The sequence below is a fragment of the Triturus cristatus genome, chromosome 3_2, assembly GCF_964204655.1.
Source record: "Triturus cristatus chromosome 3_2, aTriCri1.1, whole genome shotgun sequence".
Taxonomy (NCBI): Eukaryota; Metazoa; Chordata; class Amphibia; order Caudata; family Salamandridae; genus Triturus; species Triturus cristatus.
The window spans coordinates 469605769-469631910 of NC_140584.1; the positions used below are offsets into that span (position 1 = coordinate 469605769).

The following is a 26142-nucleotide window of genomic DNA, read 5'->3' on the forward strand; positions in this document are numbered from 1 at the left end:
ATAATTTGTTGCCACACAGAAGAGCCTCCTTCATAATTCTTGAATTGTGCAAGAATCTGTAGACCTGACTTCAAGTAGTCCCACTAGGCCCTAGGTGTGGCTAGACTCACACTTGATCAGCTCTAGGATATGCTTCTGGGTGATACTGCGCTCTACAGATCTGCAAACATAACATAAAAATTACTACTATGCATTTTACTTAAGGTACGGGGCTTTGACATCTTCACATATGCACAGCTACACATTTAAGTGAAAGCAGAAACATGGTCATTCTGTAGAGGGTAAGCGGATCACTGACATAATATCCACGACAACATTATCGACCTACCAGAATATCGTGTCAAAAATATCGATGGACAAAATATCAACATCCTATCTCTACAAAGGTAAGCACAAACATTTCGAAACCAAAATATCGTTGTTTAAAATATCGTTGTTCAAAATATCGTTTTTTAAAATGTCTTAAACATAATATGAAATAGATTAGATAATAAATATATTAATAAAAACAGTCATAATTATTTAAAAATTAAACAAAATTATAATTAATAAATGTAATATAATAAGAAATACATCATACATGTATAAAACATTTTATATATATATGTATTTACTTGATAATATTAATAAATAATTATTTATTACAATATAAAAGTTACAAACCTAATTAAAATTATAAATACATACATATATATATATATATATATATATATATATATATATATGAATGCTCGATTGCCATACCCCAAAATTGAGCTGCACTCGAATGCTGGACTAAAGGTGGCAAGCCTTTAATAAACAGTACAGGCAAGATGCTGCTGGTGGATATAATTTGACAGCTGCAGACGCGAAGCGCCTAACGCGTTTCGAAGGCAAAATCCTTCTTCTTCAGAGGCAGTCGCGGTCACAAATGCGTGCTTGGATCAACGTCCATTGATGCTCATAATACGCCCCCAGATGGGCGGGTCCAATGTCCCAAAGCATTATGGATATCGAAGTCCCAATCGAACCACTGATGGTGCACTAATTTCTGTCCTTTTCAAGCCCGCAGATGGGCCTCCACCAACAATTTGCCTTCATCCAAAGTCAGCATTCCACACGGACGGCTATGCATATATCAAGCCGCGTGGCCCCCTCTCTTCCCGGGGTGGTGCAACTCAACGGCGGGCCGCCGCCAAAAATGAATGCTCGATTGCCATACACCAAAATTGAGCTGCACTCGAATGCTGGACTAAAGGTGGCAAGCCTTTAATAAACAGTACAGGGAAGATGCTGCTGGTGGATATAATTTGACAGCTGCAGACGCGAAGCACCTAACGCGTTTCGAAGGCAAAATCCTTCTTCTTCAGAGGCAGTCGCGGTCACAAATGCGTGCTTGGATCAACGTCCATTGATGCTCATAATACGCCCCCAGATGGGCGGGTCCAATGTCCCAAAGCATTATGGATATCGAAGTCCCAATCGAACCACTGATGGTGCACTAATTTCTGTCCTTTTCAAGCCCGCAGATGGGCCTCCACCAACAGTTTGCCTTCATCCAAAGTCAGCATTCCACACGGACGGCTATGCATATATCAAGCCGCGTGGCCCCCTCTATTCCCGGGGTGGTGCAACTCGACGGCGGGCCGCCGCCAAAAATGAATGCTCGATTGCCATACCCCAAAATTGAGCTGCACTCGAATGCTGGACTAAAGGTGGCAAGCCTTTAATAAACAGTACAGGCAAGATGCTGCTGGTGGATATAATTTGACAGCTGCAGACGCGAAGCGCCTAACGCGTTTCGAAGGCAAAATCCTTCTTCTTCAGAGGCAGTCGCGGTCACAAATGCGTGCTTGGATCAACGTCCATTGATGCTCATAATACGCCCCCAGATGGGCGGGTCCAATGTCCCAAAGCATTATGGATATCGAAGTCCCAATCGAACCACTGATGGTGCACTAATTTCTGTCCTTTTCAAGCCCGCAGATGGGCCTCCACCAACAGTTTGCCTTCATCCAAAGTCAGCATTCCACACGGACGGCTATGCATATATCAAGCCGCGTGGCCCCCTCTCTTCCCGGGGTGGTGCAACTCGATGGCGGGCCGCCGCCAAAAATGAATGCTCGATTGCCATACCCCAAAATTGAGCTGCACTCGAATGCTGGACTAAAGGTGGCAAGCCTTTAATAAACAGTACAGGCAAGATGCTGCTGGTGGATATAATTTGACAGCTGCAGACGCGAAGCGCCTAAAGCGTTTCGAAGGCAAAATCCTTCTTCTTCAGAGGCAGTCGCGGTCACAAATGCGTGCTTGGATCAACGTCCATTGATGCTCATAATACGCCCCCAGATGGGTGGGTCCAATGTCCCAAAGCATTATGGATATCGAAGTCCCAATTGAACCACTGATGGTGCACTAATATATATATATTACCTACTGGCGGTCGCCAGTAGGTAGTTATAGTTAGGACCACGTTTCCATAGGAAATCCGCAACATTCTATTTGGAATAACTTTTGCGCCGGCTGACGAATCCTCGCGAATTTTTCAAAATAGGTGGGGCGCTACGCTCCGCTCCTACCCTGAAAGTCTCGGGGGGATTCGTCAAGCGGGGGCTGAGATAAAAGGGGGGTCCCAAAACGCGTTTTTCCCATGCATTTTTCCATAGGACTATTAGACACAGCTACAGCCCGAACGGCTGAACAGAATTACTAGAAATTTGGCAGAGAGGTAGTCCTCAGGTCAAGGAAGTGCCTTTTTGTAGGTTTGGTGTAAATCTGTTCAGTAGATTCTGAGAAAATAGCCTTTAAATCAATATATATATCTGAGCCAGCTTACGGTGCGCTTACGGTACGCTTACCGTACGCGTACGGTGGCGTGCGCGAGCGCGATTCTGATTGGCTCTTAGATCTTAGTAAACATTCGAATCGGTCGAAACCAGGAAGCGGCGGCCGCCATTTCGTGTGTTTCACTCAGAAAAAAAAGAGTGATATCTTGAAAAGGGGGCAAGGAGGAGAGTTACAGACCCCCTAACATTTGTAAGGGGGTCAAAGAAGGACAGAAAAGTACAAAGAAAACATTTATTGATTTTAAAAAAAATCGCGGGGTACGCATACGGTAAGCTTACCGTACGCGTACGGTAGAAAAAAAAAATAAAAAATGAAATGAAATGCAGATTTAAGTGTTTAGAAATTAGGGGGCTCTAAAAAGAGCCGTTGTGTTTATGAAGTGATTTTTTAGTGGTACCTACAAGTAAGTACCGATGCAGAGTCTAAGGTTCAAGAGGAAGACACTGTTCCCTTCATCATTGAAGTGCACACCATCTCCTCTATAAATGTCTTGCATCTCGTAACGCAAGTTGTTGTGGTAAATGGAACCCATACCATAGTCACGGAGGAAAGCAGAAACAGATTTGTTGACGTGCTTTCTTGCTTTGTCAATCTGCGGACAGAAATGATTGGACCAGTTCCATTTTTGCCTTTGGCATATGTTAGAAAACACAAAGGCAGTTTTAGGGAAAAGTGAAAACAGTTGTGCAAAGGTGTCCTTCATAAGCATTTCCAGACCTACCCCAGTCAAAGTGCCTAGGTCATTGCCACCACAGTGCACTATTATGAGGTCAGGGTGTTGGATTTGCATGAAGGATTTCACCAATGGCATCAATTGGTGCCACTTTAACCCTCTCTGGCCAATCCATTTAATGTCTACATTTGGCAAAGCAAGGTCTCTCACCATACCTGTTTTCTCTGCATACTTTTCACTCCAGAAGACATAGCTGTGCCCTACAATCCACACTGTGAACATCTTCAAATGAGAACTGGATGCACTCAGGAGGTGTAATTCAGTAGAATGGTAAAAAGAAATGAAAGACAGTTTGGAAATGGAGGCATACATATTTTTTTCATAAAAAAAAGAACTGATTGGCTGTTTCATACCATTCTAGAATAAAAGCATGTTTTGTATTGGTACAGAAAAATGTGTTACCAAAGAACAGTACTATGGATTTGCTGTTAGGTTTGAAAAGTCAAGCACTCTTGCTCTGTGGAATTGAAACATTGTTTGGTGAACTTCTGACCTAACTCCACACAGCAGTGTTCCATGAGCTGTTGCTATGGTAGCAGGCAGAAGTCAAGTTGGGGGAAGGGTACTAGGCAGAAGTCAAGTTGGGGGAAGGGTACTTTTGGAAAAGGGTTGGTTTTCAACCAATAGAAATGTGTGATTACATTTGAAAAAAAGGGGGAAGCACTGAGATTTGAAATTAACATGTATATGTGTGGAAAAAGAGAGGGAAAGTTTGCCATTATCTGGTTCTGCTGAGAGGAGAGAGGTGTAAAGAACAGAGATCCTGGCTCTGATAATCTGCTGTTTGAGTGCCACATTTCTTTCACAGCTAACTAATTTTAAAGGTGAGTTTAGAGTTTGAGAGGGGATGTATATGGTAAATTAAGAAATGAATAATAGAAATGGAATTCCTTTGTTGAAGTTGTGTTTATTATTTTCTGTTTTGGGAGAAATTTAAATGTGAGGAACATGTAAAATAATATGGACTATGTTTTCACGATAAATTAAGGCGTACTGGTAAAAATAAAGAATACTTTAAGGATTTAAGGTTGGACTCAGTAATGCAAATACATACAGCATCAGTAAGGCTGGTTGCCCTTGCTGGAGTGTAGGCAGTCACCCAGGTTGCACATGGTGCTGGTCTGAAAAAGCAGTTTGGACATGTGCTTTTTTAAGAATCTGAAAAGTGGATTCATAATGTGTCAGTCTGTAAAAGTGTTTATCACTTGCCAAAAAAAAGAGTAGTAAGTGTGCTTTCAAATTGGCAAAGAAATTTCGTTTTGTGACTAATGTGAAAACATGACTCTGTGTGCAAATAGGAATTACAGGCAGAGATTTATTGCGTATTGCTCTGGTGATTTCACAGTTGCATTAGATGGAAAGGGGGAGCCATTTTTTGGTGGAGAAGCAGACTCTTAGCACACACCCAGCTGCTTACCGTGTGGAATCATGCACAGTATTCACAAGCGAGTGGGGTTTGAGGTTTCAGTCAGTAATGCAAATACATTCAGCATCACTAAGGCTGGTTGCCCTTGCTGGAGTGTAGGCAGTCACCCAGGTTACACATGGTGCTGGTCTGAAAAAGCAGTTTGGACATGTGCTTTTTTAAGAATCTGAAAAGTGGATTCATAATGTGTCAGTCTGTAAAAGTGTTTATCACTTGCCAAAAAAAAGAGTAGTAAGTGTGCTTTCAAATTGGCAAAGAAATTTCGTTTTGTGACTAATGTGAAAACATGACTCTGTGTGCAAATAGGAATTACAGGCAGAGATTTATTGCGTATTGCTCTGGTGATTTCACAGTTGCATTAGATGGAAAGGGGGAGCCATTTTTTGGTGGAGAAGCAGACTCTTAGCACACACCCAGCTGCTTACCCTGTAGAATCATGCACAGTATTCACAAGCGAGTGGGGTTTGAGGTTTCAGTCAGTAATGCAAATACATTCAGCATCACTAAGGCTGGTTGCCCTTGCTGGAGTGTAGGCAGTCACCCAGGTTACACATGGTGCTGGTCTGAAAAAGCAGTTTGGACATGTGCTTTTTTAAGAATCTGAAAAGTGGATTCATAATGTGTCCGTCTGTAAAAGTGTTTATCACTTGCAAAAAAAAAGAGTAGTAAGTGTGCTTTCAAATTGGCAAAGAAATTTCGTTTTGTGACTAATGTGAAAACATGACTCTGTGTGCAAATAAGAATTACAGGCAGAGATTTATTGCGTATTGCTCTGGTGATTTCACAGTTGCATTAGATGGAAAGGGGGAGCCATTTTTTGGTGCAGAAGCAGACTCTTAGCACACACCCAGCTGCTTACCCTGTGGAATCATGCACAGTATTCACAAGCGAGTGGGGTTTGAGGTTTGAGTCAGTAATGCAAATACATTCAGCATCACTAAGGCTGGTTGCCCTTGCTGGAGTGTAGGCAGTCACCCAGGTTACACATGGTGCTGGTCTGAAAAAGCAGTTTGGACATGTGCTTTTTTAAGAATCTGAAAAGTAGATTCATAATGTGTCAGTCTGTAAAAGTGTTTATCACTTGCCAAAAAAAAGAGTAGTAAGTGTGCTTTCAAAATGGCAAAGAAATTTCGTTTTGTGACTAATGTGAAAACATGACTCTGTGTGCATATAGGAATTACAGGCAGAGATTTATTGCGTATTGCTCTGGTGATTTCACAGTTGCATTAGATGGAAAGGGGGAGCCATTTTTGGGTGGAGAAGCAGACTCTTAGCACACACCCAGCTGCTTACCCTGTGGAATCATGCACAGTATTCACAAGCGAGTGGGGTTTGAGGTTTCAGTCAGTAATGCAAATACATTCAGCATCACTAAGGCTGGTTGCCCTTGCTGGAGTGTAGGCAGTCACCCAGGTTACACATGGTGCTGGTCTGAAAAAGCAGTTTGGACATGTGCTTTTTTAAGAATCTGAAAAGTGGATTCATAATGTGTCAGTCTGTAAAAGTGTTTATCACTTGCCAAAAAAAAGAGTGGTAAGTGTGCTTTCAAATTGGCAAAGAAATTTCGTTTTGTGACTAATGTGAAAACATGACTCTGTGTGCATATAGGAATTACAGGCAGAGATTTATTGCGTATTGCTCTGGTGATTTCACAGTTGCATTAGATGGAAAGGGGAGCCATTTTTTGGTGCAGAAGCAGACTCTTAGCACACACCCAGCTGCTTACCCTGTGGAATCATGCACAGTATTCACAAGCGAGTGGGGTTTGAGGTTTCAGTCAGTAATGCAAATACATTCAGCATCACTAAGGCTGGTTGCCCTTGCTGGAGTGTAGGCAGTCACCCAGGTTACACATGGTGCTGGTCTGAAAAAGCAGTTTGGACATGTGCTTTTTTAAGAATCTGAAAAGTGGATTCAAAATGTGACAGACTGTAAAAGTGTTTATCACTTGCCAAAAAAAAGAGTAGTAAGTGTGCTTTCAAAATGTCAAAGAAATTTCGTTTTGTGACTAATGTGAAAACATGACTCTGTGTGCATATAGGAATTACAGGCAGAGATTTATTGCGTATTGCTCTGGTGATTTCACAGTTGCATTAGATGGAAAGGGGGAGCCATTTTTGGGTGGAGAAGCAGACTCTTAGCACACACCCAGCTGCTTACCCTGTGGAATCATGCACAGTATTCACAAGCGAGTGGGGTTTGAGGTTTCAGTCAGTAATGCAAATACATTCAGCATCACTAAGGCTGGTTGCCCTTGCTGGAGTGTAGGCAGTCACCCAGGTTACACATGGTGCTGGTCTGAAAAAGCAGTTTGGACATGTGCTTTTTTAAGAATCTGAAAAGTGGATTCATAATGTGTCAGTCTGTAAAAGTGTTTATCACTTGCCAAAAAAAAGAGTGGTAAGTGTGCTTTCAAATTGGCAAAGAAATTTCGTTTTGTGACTAATGTGAAAACATGACTCTGTGTGCATATAGGAATTACAGGCAGAGATTTATTGCGTATTGCTCTGGTGATTTCACAGTTGCATTAGATGGAAAGGGGAGCCATTTTTTGGTGCAGAAGCAGACTCTTAGCACACACCCAGCTGCTTACCCTGTGGAATCATGCACAGTATTCACAAGCGAGTGGGGTTTGAGGTTTCAGTCAGTAATGCAAATACATTCAGCATCACTAAGGCTGGTTGCCCTTGCTGGAGTGTAGGCAGTCACCCAGGTTACACATGGTGCTGGTCTGAAAAAGCAGTTTGGACATGTGCTTTTTTAAGAATCTGAAAAGTGGATTCAAAATGTGACAGACTGTAAAAGTGTTTATCACTTGCCAAAAAAAAGAGTAGTAAGTGTGCTTTCAAAATGTCAAAGAAATTTCGTTTTGTGACTAATGTGAAAACATGACTCTGTGTGCATATAGGAATTACAGGCAGAGATTTATTGCGTATTGCTCTGGTGATTTCACAGTTGCATTGGATGGAAAGGGGGAGCCATTTTGTGGTGCAGAAGCAGACTCTTAGCACACACCCAGCTGCTTACCCTGTGGAATCATGCACAGTATTCACAAGCGAGTGGGGTTTGAGGTTTCAGTCAGTAATGCAAATACATTCAGCATCACTAAGGCTGGTTGCCCTTGCTGGAGTGTAGGCAGTCACCCAGGTTACACATGGTGCTGGTCTGAAAAAGCAGTTTGGACATGTGCTTTTTTAAGAATCTGAAAAGTGGATTCATAATGTGTCAGTCTGTAAAAGTGTTTATAACTTGCCAAAAAAAAGAGTAGTAAGTGTGCTTTCAAATTGGCAAAGAAATTTCGTTTTGTGACTAATGTGAAAACATGACTCTGTGTGCATATAGGAATTACAGGCAGAGATTTATTGCGTATTGCTCTGGTGATTTCACAGTTGCATTGGATGGAAAGGGGGAGCCATTTTTTGGTGCAGAAGCAGACTCTTAGCACACACCCAGCTGCTTACCCTGTGGAATCATGCACAGTATTCACAAGCGAGTGGGGTTTGAGGTTTCAGTCAGTAATGCAAATACATTCAGCATCACTAAGGCTGGTTGCCCTTGCTGGAGTGTAGGCAGTCACCCAGGTTACACATGGTGCTGGTCTGAAAAAGCAGTTTGGACATGTGCTTTTTTAAGAATCTGAAAAGTGGATTCATAATGTGTCAGTCTGTAAAAGTGTTTATCACTTGCCAAAAAAAAGAGTAGTAAGTGTGCTTTCAAATTGGCAAAGAAATTTCGTTTTGTGACTAATGTGAAAACATGACTCTGTGTGCATATAGGAATTACAGGCAGAGATTTATTGCGTATTGCTCTGGTGATTTCACAGTTGCATTAGATGGAAAGGGGGAGCCATTTTTTGGTGCAGAAGCAGACTCTTAGCACACACCCAGCTGCTTACCCTGTGGAATCATGCACAGTATTCACAAGCGAGTGGGGTTTGAGGTTTCAGTCAGTAATGCAAATACATTCAGCATCACTAAGGCTGGTTGCCCTTGCTGGAGTGTAGGCAGTCACCCAGGTTACACATGGTGCTGGTCTGAAAAAGCAGTTTGGACATGTGCTTTTTTAAGATTCTGAAAAGTGGATTCATAATGTGTCAGTCTGTAAAAGTGTTTATCACTTGCCAAAAAAAAGAGTAGTAGGTGTGCTTTCAAAATGGCAAAGAAATTTCGTTTTGTGACTAATGTGAAAACATGACTCTGTGTGCATATAGGAATTACAGGCAGAGATTTATTGCGTATTGCTCTGGAGATTTCACAGTTGCATTGGATGGAAAGGGGGAGCCATTTTTTTGTGCAGAAGCAGACTCTTAGCACACACCCAGCTGCTTATCCTGTGGTATCATGCACAGTATTCACAACCGAGTGGGGTTTGAGGTTTCAGTCAGTAATGCAAATACATTCAGCATCACTAAGGCTGGTTGCCCTTGCTGGAGTGTAGTCAGTCACCCAGGTTACACATGGTGCTGGTCTGAAAAAGCAGTTTGGACATGTGCTTTTTTAAGAATCTAAAAAGTGGATTCATAATGTGTCAGTCTGTAAAAGTGTTTATCACTTGCCAAAAAAAAGAGTAGTAAGTGTGCTTTCAAATTGGCAAAGAAATTTCGTTTTGTGACTAATATGAAAACATGACTGTGTGCAAAGAGGAATTACAGGCAGAGATTTATTGCATATTGCTCTGGTGATTTCACAGTTGCATTAGATGGAAAGGGGGAGCCAGTTTTTTGGTGCAGAAGCAGACTCTTAGCATACACCCAGCTGCTTACCCTGTGGAATCATGCACAGTATTCACAAGCGAGTGGGGTTTGAGGTTTCAGTCAGTGATGCAAATACATTCAGCATCACTAAGGCTGGTTGCCCTTGCTGGAGTGTAGTCAGTCACCCAGGTTACACATGGTGCTGGTCTGAAAAAGCAGTTTGGACATGTGCTTTTTTAAGAATCTAAAAAGTGGATTCAAAATGTGTCAGTCTGTAAAAGTGTTTATCACTTGCCAAAAAAAAGAGTAGTAAATGTGCTTTCAAATTGACAAAGAAATTTCGTTTTGTGACTAATGTGAAAACATGACTCTGTGTGCATATAGGAATTACAGGCAGAGATTTATTGCGTATTGCTCTGGTGATTTCACAGTTGCATTGGATGGAAAGGGGGAGCCATTTTTTGGTGCAGAAGCAGACTCTTAGCACACACCCAGCTGCTTACCCTGTGGAATCATGCACAGTATTCACAAGCGAGTGGGGTTTGAGGTTTCAGTCAGTAATGCAAATACATTCAGCATCACTAAGGCTGGTTGCCCTTGCTGGAGTGTAGGCAGTCACCCAGGTTACACATGGTGCTGGTCTGAAAAAGCAGTTTGGACATGTGCTTTTTTAAGTATCTGAAAAGTGGATTCATAATGTGTCAGTCTGTAAAAGTGTTTATCACTTGCCAAAAAAAGAGTAGTAAGTGTGCTTTCAAAATGGCAAAGAAATTTCGTTTTGTGACTAATGTGAAAACATGACTCTGTGTGCATATAGGAATTACAGGCAGAGATTTATTGCGTATTGCTCTGGTGATTTCACAGTTGCATTAGATGGAAAGGGGGAGCCATTTTTTGGTGGAGAAGCAGACTCTTAGCACACACCCAGCTGCTTACCCTGTGGAATCATGCACAGCATTCACAAGCGAGTGGGGTTTGAGGTTTCAGTCAGTAATGCAAATACATTCAGCATCACTAAGGCTGGTTGCCCTTGCTGGAGTGTAGGCAGTCACCCAGGTTACACATGGTGCTGGTCTGAAAAAGCAGTTTGGACATGTGCTTTTTTAAGAATCTGAAAAGTGGATTCATAATGTGTCAGTCTGTAAAAGTGTTTATCACTTGCCAAAAAAAAGAGTAGTAAGTGTGCTTTCAAAATGGCAAAGAAATTTCGTTTTGTGACTAATGTGAAAACATGACTCTGTGTGCATATAGGAATTACAGGCAGAGATTTATTGCGTATTGCTCTGGTGATTTCACAGTTGCATTAGATGGAAAGGGGGAGCCATTTTTGGGTGGAGAAGCAGACTCTTAGCACACACCCAGCTGCTTACCCTGTGGAATCATGCACAGTATTCACAAGCGAGTGGGGTTTGAGGTTTCAGTCAGTAATGCAAATACATTCAGCATCACTAAGGCTGGTTGCCCTTGCTGGAGTGTAGGCAGTCACCCAGGTTACACATGGTGCTGGTCTGAAAAAGCAGTTTGGACATGTGCTTTTTTAAGAATCTAAAAAGTGGATTCAAAATGTGTCAGTCTGTAAAAGTGTTTATCACTTGCCAAACAAAAGAGTAGTAAATGTGCTTTCAAATTGACAAAGAAATTTTGTTTTGTGACTAATATGAAAACATGACTCTGTGTGCAAAAAGGAATTACAGGCAGAGATTTATTGCGTATTGCTCTGGTGATTTCACAGTTGCATTAGATGGAAAGGGGGAGCCATTTTTTTATGCAGAAGCAGACTCTTAGCACACACCCAGCTGCTTACCCTGTGGAATCATGCACAGTATTCACAACCGAGTGGGGTTTGAGGTTTCAGTCAGTAATGCAAATACATTCAGCATCACTAAGGCTGGTTGCCCTTGCTGGAGTGTAGTCAGTCACCCAGGTTACACATGGTGCTGGTCTGAAAAAGCAGTTTGGACATGTGCTTTTTTAAGAATCTAAAAAGTGGATTCATAATGTGTCAGTCTGTAAAAGTGTTTATCACTTGCCAAAAAAAAGAGTAGTAAGTGTGCTTTCAAATTGGCAAAGAAATTTCGTTTTGTGACTAATATGAAAACATGACTGTGTGCAAAGAGGAATTACAGGCAGAGATTTATTGCATATTGCTCTGGTGATTTCACAGTTGCATTAGATGGAAAGGGGGAGCCAGTTTTTTGGTGCAGAAGCAGACTCTTAGCATACACCCAGCTGCTTACCCTGTGGAATCATGCACAGTATTCACAAGCGAGTGGGGTTTGAGGTTTCAGTCAGTGATGCAAATACATTCAGCATCACTAAGGCTGGTTGCCCTTGCTGGAGTGTAGTCAGTCACCCAGGTTACACATGGTGCTGGTCTGAAAAAGCAGTTTGGACATGTGCTTTTTTAAGAATCTAAAAAGTGGATTCAAAATGTGTCAGTCTGTAAAAGTGTTTATCACTTGCCAAAAAAAAGAGTAGTAAATGTGCTTTCAAATTGACAAAGAAATTTCGTTTTGTGACTAATGTGAAAACATGACTCTGTGTGCATATAGGAATTACAGGCAGAGATTTATTGCGTATTGCTCTGGTGATTTCACAGTTGCATTGGATGGAAAGGGGGAGCCATTTTTTGGTGCAGAAGCAGACTCTTAGCACACACCCAGCTGCTTACCCTGTGGAATCATGCACAGTATTCACAAGCGAGTGGGGTTTGAGGTTTCAGTCAGTAATGCAAATACATTCAGCATCACTAAGGCTGGTTGCCCTTGCTGGAGTGTAGGCAGTCACCCAGGTTACACATGGTGCTGGTCTGAAAAAGCAGTTTGGACATGTGCTTTTTTAAGTATCTGAAAAGTGGATTCATAATGTGTCAGTCTGTAAAAGTGTTTATCACTTGCCAAAAAAAGAGTAGTAAGTGTGCTTTCAAAATGGCAAAGAAATTTCGTTTTGTGACTAATGTGAAAACATGACTCTGTGTGCATATAGGAATTACAGGCAGAGATTTATTGCGTATTGCTCTGGTGATTTCACAGTTGCATTAGATGGAAAGGGGGAGCCATTTTTTGGTGGAGAAGCAGACTCTTAGCACACACCCAGCTGCTTACCCTGTGGAATCATGCACAGCATTCACAAGCGAGTGGGGTTTGAGGTTTCAGTCAGTAATGCAAATACATTCAGCATCACTAAGGCTGGTTGCCCTTGCTGGAGTGTAGGCAGTCACCCAGGTTACACATGGTGCTGGTCTGAAAAAGCAGTTTGGACATGTGCTTTTTTAAGAATCTGAAAAGTGGATTCATAATGTGTCAGTCTGTAAAAGTGTTTATCACTTGCCAAAAAAAAGAGTAGTAAGTGTGCTTTCAAAATGGCAAAGAAATTTCGTTTTGTGACTAATGTGAAAACATGACTCTGTGTGCATATAGGAATTACAGGCAGAGATTTATTGCGTATTGCTCTGGTGATTTCACAGTTGCATTAGATGGAAAGGGGGAGCCATTTTTGGGTGGAGAAGCAGACTCTTAGCACACACCCAGCTGCTTACCCTGTGGAATCATGCACAGTATTCACAAGCGAGTGGGGTTTGAGGTTTCAGTCAGTAATGCAAATACATTCAGCATCACTAAGGCTGGTTGCCCTTGCTGGAGTGTAGGCAGTCACCCAGGTTACACATGGTGCTGGTCTGAAAAAGCAGTTTGGACATGTGCTTTTTTAAGAATCTAAAAAGTGGATTCAAAATGTGTCAGTCTGTAAAAGTGTTTATCACTTGCCAAACAAAAGAGTAGTAAATGTGCTTTCAAATTGACAAAGAAATTTTGTTTTGTGACTAATATGAAAACATGACTCTGTGTGCAAAAAGGAATTACAGGCAGAGATTTATTGCGTATTGCTCTGGTGATTTCACAGTTGCATTAGATGGAAAGGGGGAGCCATTTTTTTATGCAGAAGCAGACTCTTAGCACACACCCAGCTGCTTACCCTGTGGAATCATGCACAGTATTCACAAGCGAGTGGGGTTTGAGGTTTCAGTCAGTAATGCAAATACATTCAGCATCACTAAGGCTGGTTGCCCTTGCTGGAGTGTACTCAGTCACCCAGGTTACACATGTTGCTGGTCTGAAAATGTTATTGGATTGCCATTGGAAATTTATTGCAAAAAGATTTTTAAAATTACTATTTGGCCATGCGGAAAGGTAAACAATTCTATTGTGGACTTATTTAATTATTAATAAATCTTTCGGAAACCAAACTGTTACAGAGAATCGGTGAGATCTGTACAATTTAAACTTTAGATTTTTATTGGATTAACATTGGAAATTTAATCAAAAAAGAATTTTAAAATTACTATTTGGCCTAAAGGAAATGGAACCAGATGTATTGTGGAGTTATGTGAGATATATTTTTGTGATTATACTTCTGAAACAAAAATATCAGACGGTATTTTAAAGAAATAAGTATTGATATTAGATGATATTTTTTAAGAATATTATGCATTTCTATAAAGTTACGTTTATGCAAAAAGAAATTGTGGGCTTTTTTAAAACAATCTTTGAGATTGTTATTTTTTTTTTTGCCCGCTGTTAAATGATGAATGCAATTGCTTTCACAATTTATAGTGAAATGCAATATATTCTGAAAACAGCAAAAAAAAGGCAAAAGTTTTTTTGGAAAAATATGTAAATATGTGTACTGTTTTATAAAATGTTTTATTAAATATTAATACTTTTTTCTTTTTTTTCAGATTGAGATCGAAAATTTTCGAAAACTAGAACCATTTTCAAAGCAATTAAAAATAAATTTAAATGAATAAATATTTTTTTGAGTGGGTATGGTAAGTCAAAAATATCATGGTCCCTTTTTTCCACTTCTCCACAATCACATTTTCAGTTTTTCATTGTAGTCTCTCAAGGACCTTGTAATGTGATAATTGATTTTTAGTGTTTTTTTAAAAAAAATTTAATAATTACGCGTACCGTACGCGTACGGTAAAAAAAAAAAAAAAAAAGTTTTAAAAACATATATAAAAAATAGATGAAAGGTAAGGTTGGCTCTTAAAAGAGCCGTTGTGTTCATGCAGGGACAGAGGAAAGAAAGAATGGGAATATTAGACGGTACGACAAGTGTGCTGATCTATTTTATTGTTCACTAGGGAAATACTGGTCTCCCTATAACAAATTAGATCATGACAAGTGGCGCACCGTATTTCAACCCTCAGAAACCGAGGGTTAATTTCCTGAGGAGAAGAAAAAGGAGATGCTCCCCCCACAGATGAAGGGCTCACCTGACCTGCAGAAGAAGGACTCGGCACTGCAGATGATGGTCCAGGCTGAGCTGCTGTGGATGTGCTTGGTTGATTTACTGAAGGGTTACCTTCAGTAAGTCGAGCATGTGTCCTTCTGTGTACATCCTTAAGGTGTCTCAACATGGTGTGATTCCCGAAGGAATACTTCCTGTCGGGATTCCCCCTTGAAAGTACACGGCCACACAGCTTACAAGTCACTAAGGGTGCATTTACCTTTTGCTGGCCCTCTGGAAAAGAAAAATACTCCCATATGAAAGAGGTCTTTTGTTTCCTCGCTCTCTGCCTCAAGGTAGTGCTGCTAGCCTCACTCTCAGAAGGGCTCTGCTGTTCTGCCATCGTATCACAAAGACAACCCAGCTCCTTCTCCTAAGGGATCACAAGCAGAAATGAGGGGAATGGGTGTGGTGTAGGAGAGTTCTAGAACTGAAAGTAGTTTCAACCAATCAAAAGTTGTGTTTCATGATCACATGACCCACCGTACGCTTACGGTGCGCTTACGGTGCGCTTACGGCAAAAGTACGCATGCGCGTAAAAAAGACACGCGCACGCGCGCATGCGCAAAACAGGCACGCCCCTTCACTTCCGCGTAACGTGCGCGTGCAGCGTACGCGTTACGCGCTGTGCGCGCGTGACGTGCGTCTACGCAAATTGCGTAAATGAACGCAAACAGCGTAGAAATCTAACGTAATTACAGCAAGATGTGCGCTTACCGTACGCGCACGGTAAAAAAAAAAAAAAAAAAAAAAAAAAAAAAAGGAAAAAAAAAAAAATATGTAATACTAATAAATTTTACCTGTTTATTTTAAAAAAATGGTAAAATAAAAACATATTGTAGAATTTTTAAAATTTAACCATAGTCTTTAAAAAAGGATAGACAATTAAAATAAAACTATGTAAAAAAAAAAAGAAGAAAAAAAAAAAATTAGCATTTAAAAAACCTTGCAAATTCACTGAAAAAACCATGGGTTTCACTCACGTTATAGTTAGGAATTAGCATTTAAAAAACCTTGCAAATTCACTGAAAAAACCATGGGTTTCACACACGTTATAGATAGGAATTAGCATTTAAAAAACCTTAGAAATTCAATTAAAAAACCAAAAGTTTCACACATGTTATAGTTAGCTGGACATTTCACTAGTAAAAAACCATTGAAATTCCCCCGTTATAGTTAGTTCAGCTAACTATAACTCGCGCGCCCGCAATGCACTACTGATGACGTCACAGATTACATCACTCATGACATGGTCAGTGACATCACTCATGACATCACTGATGACATCTCAAATGACATCACTGATGACATCATCCTTGTGACAGAGTGGTAGACCTCCTCTCACCCTAATATAACCTTTGATACAAACATTCAAAAAAAGAGACTGAAATTTTCAAAAAAATGGACATACCAATACCAGTTACAACAACCTATTCAGTAATTCTAAGATCCACATACACATCCACTCATCCACCAACAGTCCTATACAGTCACTCATACATGTACTCACACATCATATGTACTCATACACCTAAACATCCTGTAACACAATGCCACTCATCCATAGAGTTACTCACACATAGTCACTCATGCTAATAAAGAATCAAACATCCATTTACTTGCATATACAGTTATACACACACCACCACACTTACTTTTACAGAAACTTACACATACTTAGTCTTTTAAACAATCACTTATAGAAACACATACTTATTCATACAGGAACTCTTCCAATCTCTCACTCTCACATATACTCACTTATAAACACCAATAGTCACATATACTAGTTTAAAACATATGTAGTTACTTATGAAGACACTATTGAGACAGTCATTCACTCACTAACACACCCATGCACACACTCATCTACCCATACAGTCCTGCACACATGCTGTCTTCAACACATACAAACAGTGAGTCACTCATTCATGCATCTATGCACTACGTAATACCCCCCACCGCACCATGAAGACACTCAGACACTCATACTGAGACTCACAAAACCAAATAATAACCTATATAAACACCCATGTAGCTACTCACCAACCCATGCAGACACTTATACACAAAGTGAGAGACTGATACAGGTATTTACACATTTAAACAGTACTCACTTAGCCATGTATTCAAAAAGATACACTTAATCAGTCAGTAATACAATCAATTTTTCAAAAACAAATCATCAATTTAGACACTTATATACTCATTTATTCTTCCATCGACCTTGAGATATACATATATAATACAAAATATTAATTCATTAGTTATAATTAAATTACTTCCCACCCTACACTCCTATAAACCCACAACCCGCTCTTAAAAAAATAACACAAGTAAGATATTTACCAATTAATTATTAATAAATAATATCCAATTAATAACTAATTAATAACAAAACATTTAACACAATTGACAACAAAAAATATTAAATACATAAATATTAATTAATAAAAGTATTAATTAATCTATTATTATTAAATTACTACCCACCCTACTCCCCTATAAACCCACAACCTGCTCCTAAAAAAATAACACAATTAACATATTACCAATTAATTAATAATAATTAATAACCAATTAATAACTAATTAATAACAAATTGGTTAACACAACTAACAATTTAAATTATTAAATACAAACATATTAATTAATTAACATTATTAATTAATTAATTTTAATTAAATTACTTCCCACCCTATTCCCCTATAAACCCACAACCAGCTACGGAATTAAAATGCAATATTTAATTTCTTTAAAAATGTATAATTTCTAAAAATGTATTAATAAATATATTATAATTAAATCACTTCCCACCCTATTCCCCTGTAAACCGACAACCAGCTACTGAACTAAAATACGCAAAAATTACTTAACATAAAATTAATTACTTCTAAAAATTTCAAATATACATTAGAAAAATAAACTAGACTTTTAACACATATACTAAAATACGGAACACTAAAATAAATTTCGATATTATTAACAACGATATTTTGACTAGCGGTATTACTAACTTCGATATTAACAAAAACGATATTTCTTACCTGCATGTCTATATTCTGGTCGACGATATTCTTGCAGGTCGATATTGTGTCACATCGATATTTAAACATCGATATAATGGCATATCGATATTTAAACATCGATATTATGACTCTATACCAGGGTAAGCATCTCTGGGACTTACAAATCCGCCTAATGTATGTTATTTGATACAAGCCACAGAAAGTTTGAAAGGGAAAAAATATATTTGTACATAAAATACTCACCCTTATTTCTTGTGTTAGTGCTATTTCTATCACTTCACCAAAATATTGTCCAACAGAAGTAAGTGTTTCATGAATGATGCGTTTCATAGATTTTAGCATATCTTCATCTTCTATCTGTAAGCACCTGCACAGTAAATATGCAAATAAAGTGTGTTAATGAACGCCTTAAAACATCGGCATAATATTTATTATGTTCCCAGCTTGCATCATTAAGCATACCATAATGTTACAATTAATTTTCAAGAACATTAACTATTAGTCCATCGTTCTGCACTGCAGCCATATATCCTGAGAAGTCATCATCATTATCAGAAAGGAAACGTATGCCTAAAATTCAGGTAGGGATGTGTATTCCTTCCTCTATGTGCTTGCCATACACTTCCTGAATCACCTATCTCTCATTTTTACAAATTTCCCCTAGAGGGCGCCCTGATTTTATTACAATGTTATGGTGAACTATTTTTGTATTAAATAATCTGAATTAACCCTAGAAAATGTTGCTGTACTGGGTACAAGGATAGCTGTTCTGAAACGCAAGTTTTGGGTCTTTCATATTTTCTTGAAGATGAGGTGTTTCTGCTGTGCACAGATGAAGGGTGGAACTTAACCCCAGTGCTAAAATACAGTAAACTCCTTTTGAACAGTGTGCTTCCGAGATAAACAAATGGTTCATGTTGGGAGAACATAATGGCTGGTTGTGTGCAATACAATCATGCATTTATAAGATGCCATATTTCAAGGGCAATGCAATTTCTGGAATTCTTTCAAATGGACATTGTACTCTCTGGGGCTAGATGTAACTCACTATACCGTATGATCACCTGTTTTCCGGCCTTTTACTATACATGAGAAAAGCTCCCCTAAAATGACATCACTTGATAGATTTATACGGGGAACCTACATTGAACGTCTGGGCTGGAGGGAGAGCACCCGTAACATTTCTATTAAATTACAAAGAGGACCCAGACTGCTGCATAATATGCCAGAATAAGTCAAGCAAATGAGTGCTAAAAGTAATTTTCTCCGAGAATGCCAATGTGGTTCTGCATCTAGCTGCGTGGGTATGTGGCTACAACATAAAAAGCACGCAGGGAACTGTGTGCATGGCCGGAGTGTGTGCCTGACATTCCAGAAATCATTCATCACTGGGGTTTGCAGCACAGTTAACTGAAGTACATTGGAATATATGGATGGCATGGACCCTCTGATGACTGTGTGTCATGGAAAAGGGTGCACTGGAACTGCTCTCCTTCAATAACCCGATCAGTAAAAGAGCATGTTCTATATATTTATTCCATACCACTGAAAACGCAGGAGACCAAACAAATCATGGAGTTTGGAGTAAGCGGACTCGCGCATATATGGTTGTAGTCTCATATTTATCACTACAGAGCAAAGCACAAAATCCTACTCATGGGAACCGGAAACGTGTTGGATAGAAGAGTGCTGGTGGGTGCTGCGTGGAAAGCAGCAGCCCCCAGGAATCGTTTAGCAAAAGCAGCCCTATGTTTCCTGTGGTGTCTACAATACCTCTCCGGAAGAAGATGATGGGGTTTCTAAGCAGTCCCTGAGCTGAAGGTTGTGTCTTCACCTGGGGATTTCAGGGTCACCTACAACTATATGCAGCATTTTGAGGAGTCGAGTGGGAATAATGTGGTTGTAGATGATATTTTCATCATATGTCACAAGGTTCTGATTTGTAATTCTATTCTGAATTCAGAAACAAATAGCCAGGAACTTGTGTTCTAATGAACATGTTATGTGCAAACTATGTGTTTCCTCTTATTCTTGTAAAAACGAGCTCCCTTCTATTCCAAATACATTTCTTCTCGTTTATCTTCAATATCTAAAATCACTTGACTTCTACACTTTCTTTTAGAATGTGCTGTTAATTCTTGATTTTAAATAATTCTATCCGGGGCGTGCATCTTTCAGATGGTGTGCGTGCAAACTTGCTTTACCAGTCGGTATTGTTGTATCCTTCTCTAAGCCTGGCCAGGTACTGACACATGGGCCTGTTACAACACCTCATGCCAGGTCCACGTGACAGTGTCTGCCACAACCTGTGTGGTTTAATCTGTATTGGTGATATATATATGTGTGTGTGTGTGTGTGCGTGCGCGCGCGCGTGTGCGCGTGCGTGTGTGTGTGAACTTCACATGTTCTTTATTAGTTTTAAAATATCTCTTGGGTCACAGTCTTGCACGTTTTTTTTGCAGTTGCGTTTATGTAGGCGCTTCATACCCACAGCGAGGAGCTTGTGCAATTTGGACACAGCTCTCTGTAATGTATATGGATTTTGATTCCTCACCACAACCTGTTGCAAAATACGACCCGCGTCACCTTCTTGCGCAGTGGCGTGGGGATAATGATTTTCATGGTCATATAAGACTTGTGCTCATATTTAGAATGAATGCTAGTGATTCGGTGTAATTCAGTAGACAGATCCGTCCCTTTGCTTGCCTGGTAACTTCAGCGCCAGTCTGTGGTTCTCCTATATGCAGTGGTGGTGTTGGTGCAGAGGGTTCGAGAACAGCTATTCCGTGAGGACGTGGAGCCGAGCAGGCCTCCTCCTGTGCATTAGGGTGACCAACTGACATGGGTGCAAATTCAGGACGGTGAGTGTAAAAATTCAGGACAAAGGGTCAAAATTCAGGACAATAATTCAGGACAGGAGGTCAAAATTCAGGACAAAACTTCGGGACAAAAAGTACGTTTTACAGACACATCAGAGGAGGTCGCGCAATAGAATATAATTAAGCCCATCCATATCCAAACATATCTAATCATTTGCAAACCTATCCATCATGTATCCTTCTATCCATCATTTCACTCATCCATCCCTCCATCCACCCTTTCACTCATCCATCCATTATCCATCCATCCATCCATCCATCCTTTCACCCTATCCATCAGTACACTCATCCATCCACTCTTCCATCCATCCATTCACTAATCCATCCAGCCTTTTATCTTTTCACCCATCCAGCCATCCGTCCAGTCACTCATCCTTCCACCCATTCACCCTTTGTCATCAATCCATCCTCCCTTTCTCTCTCCATCGACCCTTTCACTTAGCCATCCTTCCTTCTACTCATCCACTCATGAATCCATCCATTGACCCTGTCATCCATCCACCCTTTCACTCATCTATCCATCCATTTGTCCATCTACCCTCCCTTTCACTCCCTCATCCATCATTACATCCACCGCTCACTCATCTGTCCAGCCATTCACCCTTTTACTTATCAATTTATCAATCAATCCATCATTTCACTCATCCATCCACCCATTAACTCACCCATCACCCACCCGTTCACTCATCCATCCATCCTTTCACTCATCCATCCACTCTTTTACCCATCGATCTACCCTTCCACCCATACAGACATCTTTTTACTGTTTCTCTCATGCATCCTGAAACTCACTCATCCATACATCCTTTCTCTCCTTATCCATCCATTCACCCTTTGACTAATCTATCCAGCCATCCACCCATCCCTTCATTTACTCACTCGCCCACCTTTTCATATTAATAATGAGCTGAGCCTGTGTCTGCAGAATTGCAGACAGAAGAGGCCCATCAAGAATTTCACCCTTGCTGTAGTTCCTAAGGCAATGGGTGGGGGTAGGGTTCCCTATGCCCCGGCACATAGGAAATCTGAAAACTTGAAATTCATGGGTCATGCATGATGGACCGTGCCAGGCCCTGAGGTGACTTGGACATGGTGTTGTTTCCAGGGCTTTAAGTGGGATGAAAATACCGGGGGGGGGGTCTAACCAAAGGGGGTGTTCGATGTAATTAAGGGCGTGGCTTAAAACACATAAGCTAAAAATCTGTGCTTAGTATAGTGTGCGGCCTGACTGGTATTTTGCCTCTTCTGTCATTGTATCCAGATATATAACAACAAGTAATGTTACACCTGCAACAAGCCAGAACTATTGGCTTTGTCAATGGTTGTTAGTTGCATAAAATAAAAAAGTAGCAATCATGGCTTCCTTGAATATAATATTGAAAATGCATCAGTTCTAAAATGACTAGTCTGTGAAAGAACTCTAGCCACTTCTTTTTAACTTCTTTCACCAGCACCTTTTGTGGAGCTGGATTCTCATGTTGCATTGTGGCGTTTGGCCTAGACAGAGCCTGGGGGAGGCCCACCACATACTTTACCAGCCTAGACTGGACCATTGTCATTCTGTATGTGGCAATCAGCCGCATGCAGAATGACAATGGGCGGGTGGGGCTGCTCTTGTGCTCCGAAGAGGAGTGCAAGGCGGCCCCATCAGGGAGTTGAGGCTTCATGCAGGGAACAGTGCTGTTCCCTGCAATGCCCAAAATTACGGACATAAGGCGTCCGTAAAAGGGATCCTCACGGACAACGGACGTGAGGTCCAAATTACGGACGGACTGTGAAATTTATGGATGGTTAGTCACCCTACATCATACATAATCACATAAAGCTGCACCCTCACATGCACACACAGACCATCACGCACACATGCCACCTCATATGCACAGAGTAGGAACTCACATAAATCCAATGACATCACAAGTTGCTAAAATAACACAAACATGCATACCTCTCACCGTCGCAAACTATAAATTAAAATCATATATGCTTATAACATGTGAAAATGGGCAAATGTTTGGAAAGACTTTGTTATTTACGCCTATATTCAGCATTTTACAGTGGCAGAAGAGCAGGCATCCCACCTAGTCTAAAAAAATAAAATAAGACACCTTCCCCGCTCTGGGTGTGGTGTACACTTCGGCGAAAGTCCCTAATAAAATGAAGGCAAAAGACTTTGGAAAATGGAGCACTTTTGCAGCATCGGGAAAGGACTATGGTGAATAATGAAAAACTGACCCCAGATTCTAAGTTTCTTAAATGTACTTGATAACACTCATCCACAGGCTCAACTACCTCAGTGGTATTAGACCAGAGCCAGTTCTATCAAAGCTGTGTTTTGAGTAATTCTATTGCAGGCTGCACAACTTGTTATGAACCGAGAGGAATCCTGTCCCTTGTGCGAGAGATGAGACACCAGCATCATGCAGACGCTCAGGAACACTTAAATCAGTTTGGGTGAACTGACCCTGGCATATGCATTTGTTGAATTTGCCACACCGTTCACAAATATCATGTATGCTATACCAATTTGGATTTTTTTTCATTTGTAAATTTCTGGACCCTTCCAGATTTTTTCAGTGTACCTACTGGTGTGACATAGTACAAATATCTTCTGATAAGTATCAGACGTCTTACATTAATACCTTTGAACGCCTTCATTTATCACTAGTTTCTGAACAGAATCAGAATGCCATGAGCACCTATTACATTACACAAGGTCACATTAGTTTGTAGGCACCGGAGATTAAGAGATTTGCCAGAATAACACAAAGTTTAATCCTGAATTTATTTTTTCTTTCATTGTGTGTGGGTTACTTTTTTGCCTTTGTAACTGCATATGAAATAAAGTCCTTACAGAATAGTTTGTTCTTCTCAGCCACCTCTTTGACCCTGCCACCAGTCTCAATGACCCCAGCCCCCATAGCACGATTTGTATATTTTACACATCAAGTCTGTAAATGAAAACCGCCTGAAATTGCGCCAATAAAGAAGGCCACACTCCCAGGCCGTCTTCATTTACACTTCTTTGCTAAGGCATTTGCACCCCCCCCCCCCCCCGTTTTCCCCCCCCCCTCCCGGAATGCAGTCACAGACCCCCAGGGGGGCCCTCTCCACAGTATGAAGACCTCTGGCAGGAGGAGGCCCAGCAAATGCCGTATCTGTACAGAGGGGCCCATCATCATTCTGTGTTTGATAATCAGAATGATAATGGCCGATAACAATCTGTGCCTCGAGGGGCTGCTGCAGGCCTTTCAGTTCACAGAAGTGCGAGCTGGCCCCCTGCAGTGAGAGTGAGAGAACTCTCAGGCTGCTTGCAGGGGGGACAGCTTGCACCAATGCCCAGAATTACGGACAAAAGGCGTCCGTGAAAGATTTCCTGACGGACAACGGACAAGAGGCCCAAATAACGGACAGTCCGTGAAATTTACGGACGGTTGGTCACCCTACTGTGCATACAGTTTTGCAAGCTCTGGTGAGTGTACTTGGGAGGTTCCACAATGCTCAGATGGGGCAACTTTATCTCTGCTTATATCATTTCTGAATGATGGATATAAAATTGTGAATTTTGCAAGTTACTTTTGTTTCACATTATAATTTCCTACACACAGGGGACAGCCGGTGAGCTTGTGCGGCTGATGCCAAACTCGGGTTGCCTCTTAAGCACTGCATCTCTTCCTGAACACTGTAATCATTTTAGAAGGGTTCTAATGCTAGTTAAAGTACAAGTCTAAAGTCGATTTGTGGCGTCCCGGTCGCTCATATCCTTTGATGCATAAGAACAATTTTGCGTTTCAAGCAGTCTCTCGTGTTGCTTCTCAGCTACCATCTTTGAAATAACTTCTATTTGTGTAATAGTGCATTCCGCTCTAAGAGAAGGTAAGTAATTCACTTTCTTTCTATTACAGGCGGGTAGTTTCAAAGACATTTAACCAAACTGCATTGCCTTTAATATTACAGTCTAGGGAAGACTCAGACCACTTTGCTGAGGTTACATCGATTCCTTTGTGTCACTGCCCTAACACCGATTTGTAGCTGGCTATTTCCTAATTCATTTTTTGGAGGCTACTTAAGATCTACAAGAGAACAGATTTGAACTAATTTGCTTCACAATTCTTTTAAAGCATTTTCCTTTTGTTATGTTTTGGTTTATAAATGTATCCGTGTGTAGCTGTGTTAAAAATCTCTACGTGGCACATCAATTATATAAAATAAATGTTCACACCACCCAATTTTATATGATAATGTTCATATTATTTTAGATTTTACAACTTTTACTGCCATCTCGGTTTTGTCAATCTTTTACCTTAAGGTGCTTTGTAGTTTTATTTTTTCAGCAGTGAATAGTCTTTTCCGCTGAATTGCTAACAATCAGTGAAATGTGCACCCTTAGCTAGGTGCTGCTCTGCTCAGCGTGAAAAAAGCAATATTACATTTGAGGATCCAGCAATGAGTCCATAATATCCTTGGCTGGCATCTCTTAAACCTTGCCATAGTCGTTAAACTTACATTCTTTACATATAGAACAGTGCCATTCTCCATACAAATTCCTATTGCATGTATGTGGTATTTCTTTAGCACGAACCTAGGCAAATGGCAGAGGAGAACTGTACAGGGGTAAAGACAAGCATAAAGTCAGAAACCATTGTGATGTAGTGTCCTTTAAATAGGCACGTCTTTAACTCTTTCCTAACCTGGAGCAGTGCTGGGGCGGTCTTGATGGATAAGGATGTTTAGATCCTGTGTGCAAGCATGGAAAATACTTGATGCCTTGTTTTTCCTTTTTTTTCACTTCTCTACTCTGATGGTGGCCGGCTGCGGGAATGCAGAGAACAACCAGCGATGCTGAGCTTGTCTACAAGATAGACAGGGTTGCTGATCATGACAGCTTTGTAAATGATAAAGCTGATTTTGACAATGGTGCAGTCAGGTAAGTGGAGCTCATGAAGGTCCATCATGATGTAGTAATATATTCATCTTTCTTCTGGTTCTGGTTGAGAGGTGCAGCAATCTGGAGGATGTCCTTTAGGGGTACCAGGGTGGAGCCTGGAAGGTCATTGAGCAGGGCAAAACTACCACTTAGGTGCAGGAGTATGAGGGCCTGAACAGCAGTTCTGAAATAGCTTTCTGAGAGACAAGGTTTCACTTCATTTAAAAAAGAAAAAGCTGGTACGAGGCAGTCTGATATTTCTTTTTTTTTTGCATTCTGTTCCTTGAGGGAGATGTTGGTTTCCAGGGTGCATCAAAAGTGACTTGGCATTCAGTGAAAGTTG

At 40.6% G+C, this 26142-nt stretch overlaps 1 protein-coding gene across 2 annotated transcripts in view; it reads right to left on the reverse strand.

Moving 5' to 3' along the window:
• Positions 1 to 26142, reverse strand: part of INSC (INSC spindle orientation adaptor protein) — a 1274962-nt gene that overhangs the window by 579353 nt on the left and 669467 nt on the right. For both annotated transcript variants that reach the window (XM_085648109.1, XM_085648108.1), the window contains exon 6: positions 18240 to 18363. In XM_085648109.1, the coding sequence (XP_085504235.1) occupies positions 18240 to 18363 (124 nt within the window). The remainder of the gene's footprint in view (positions 1 to 18239; positions 18364 to 26142) is intronic.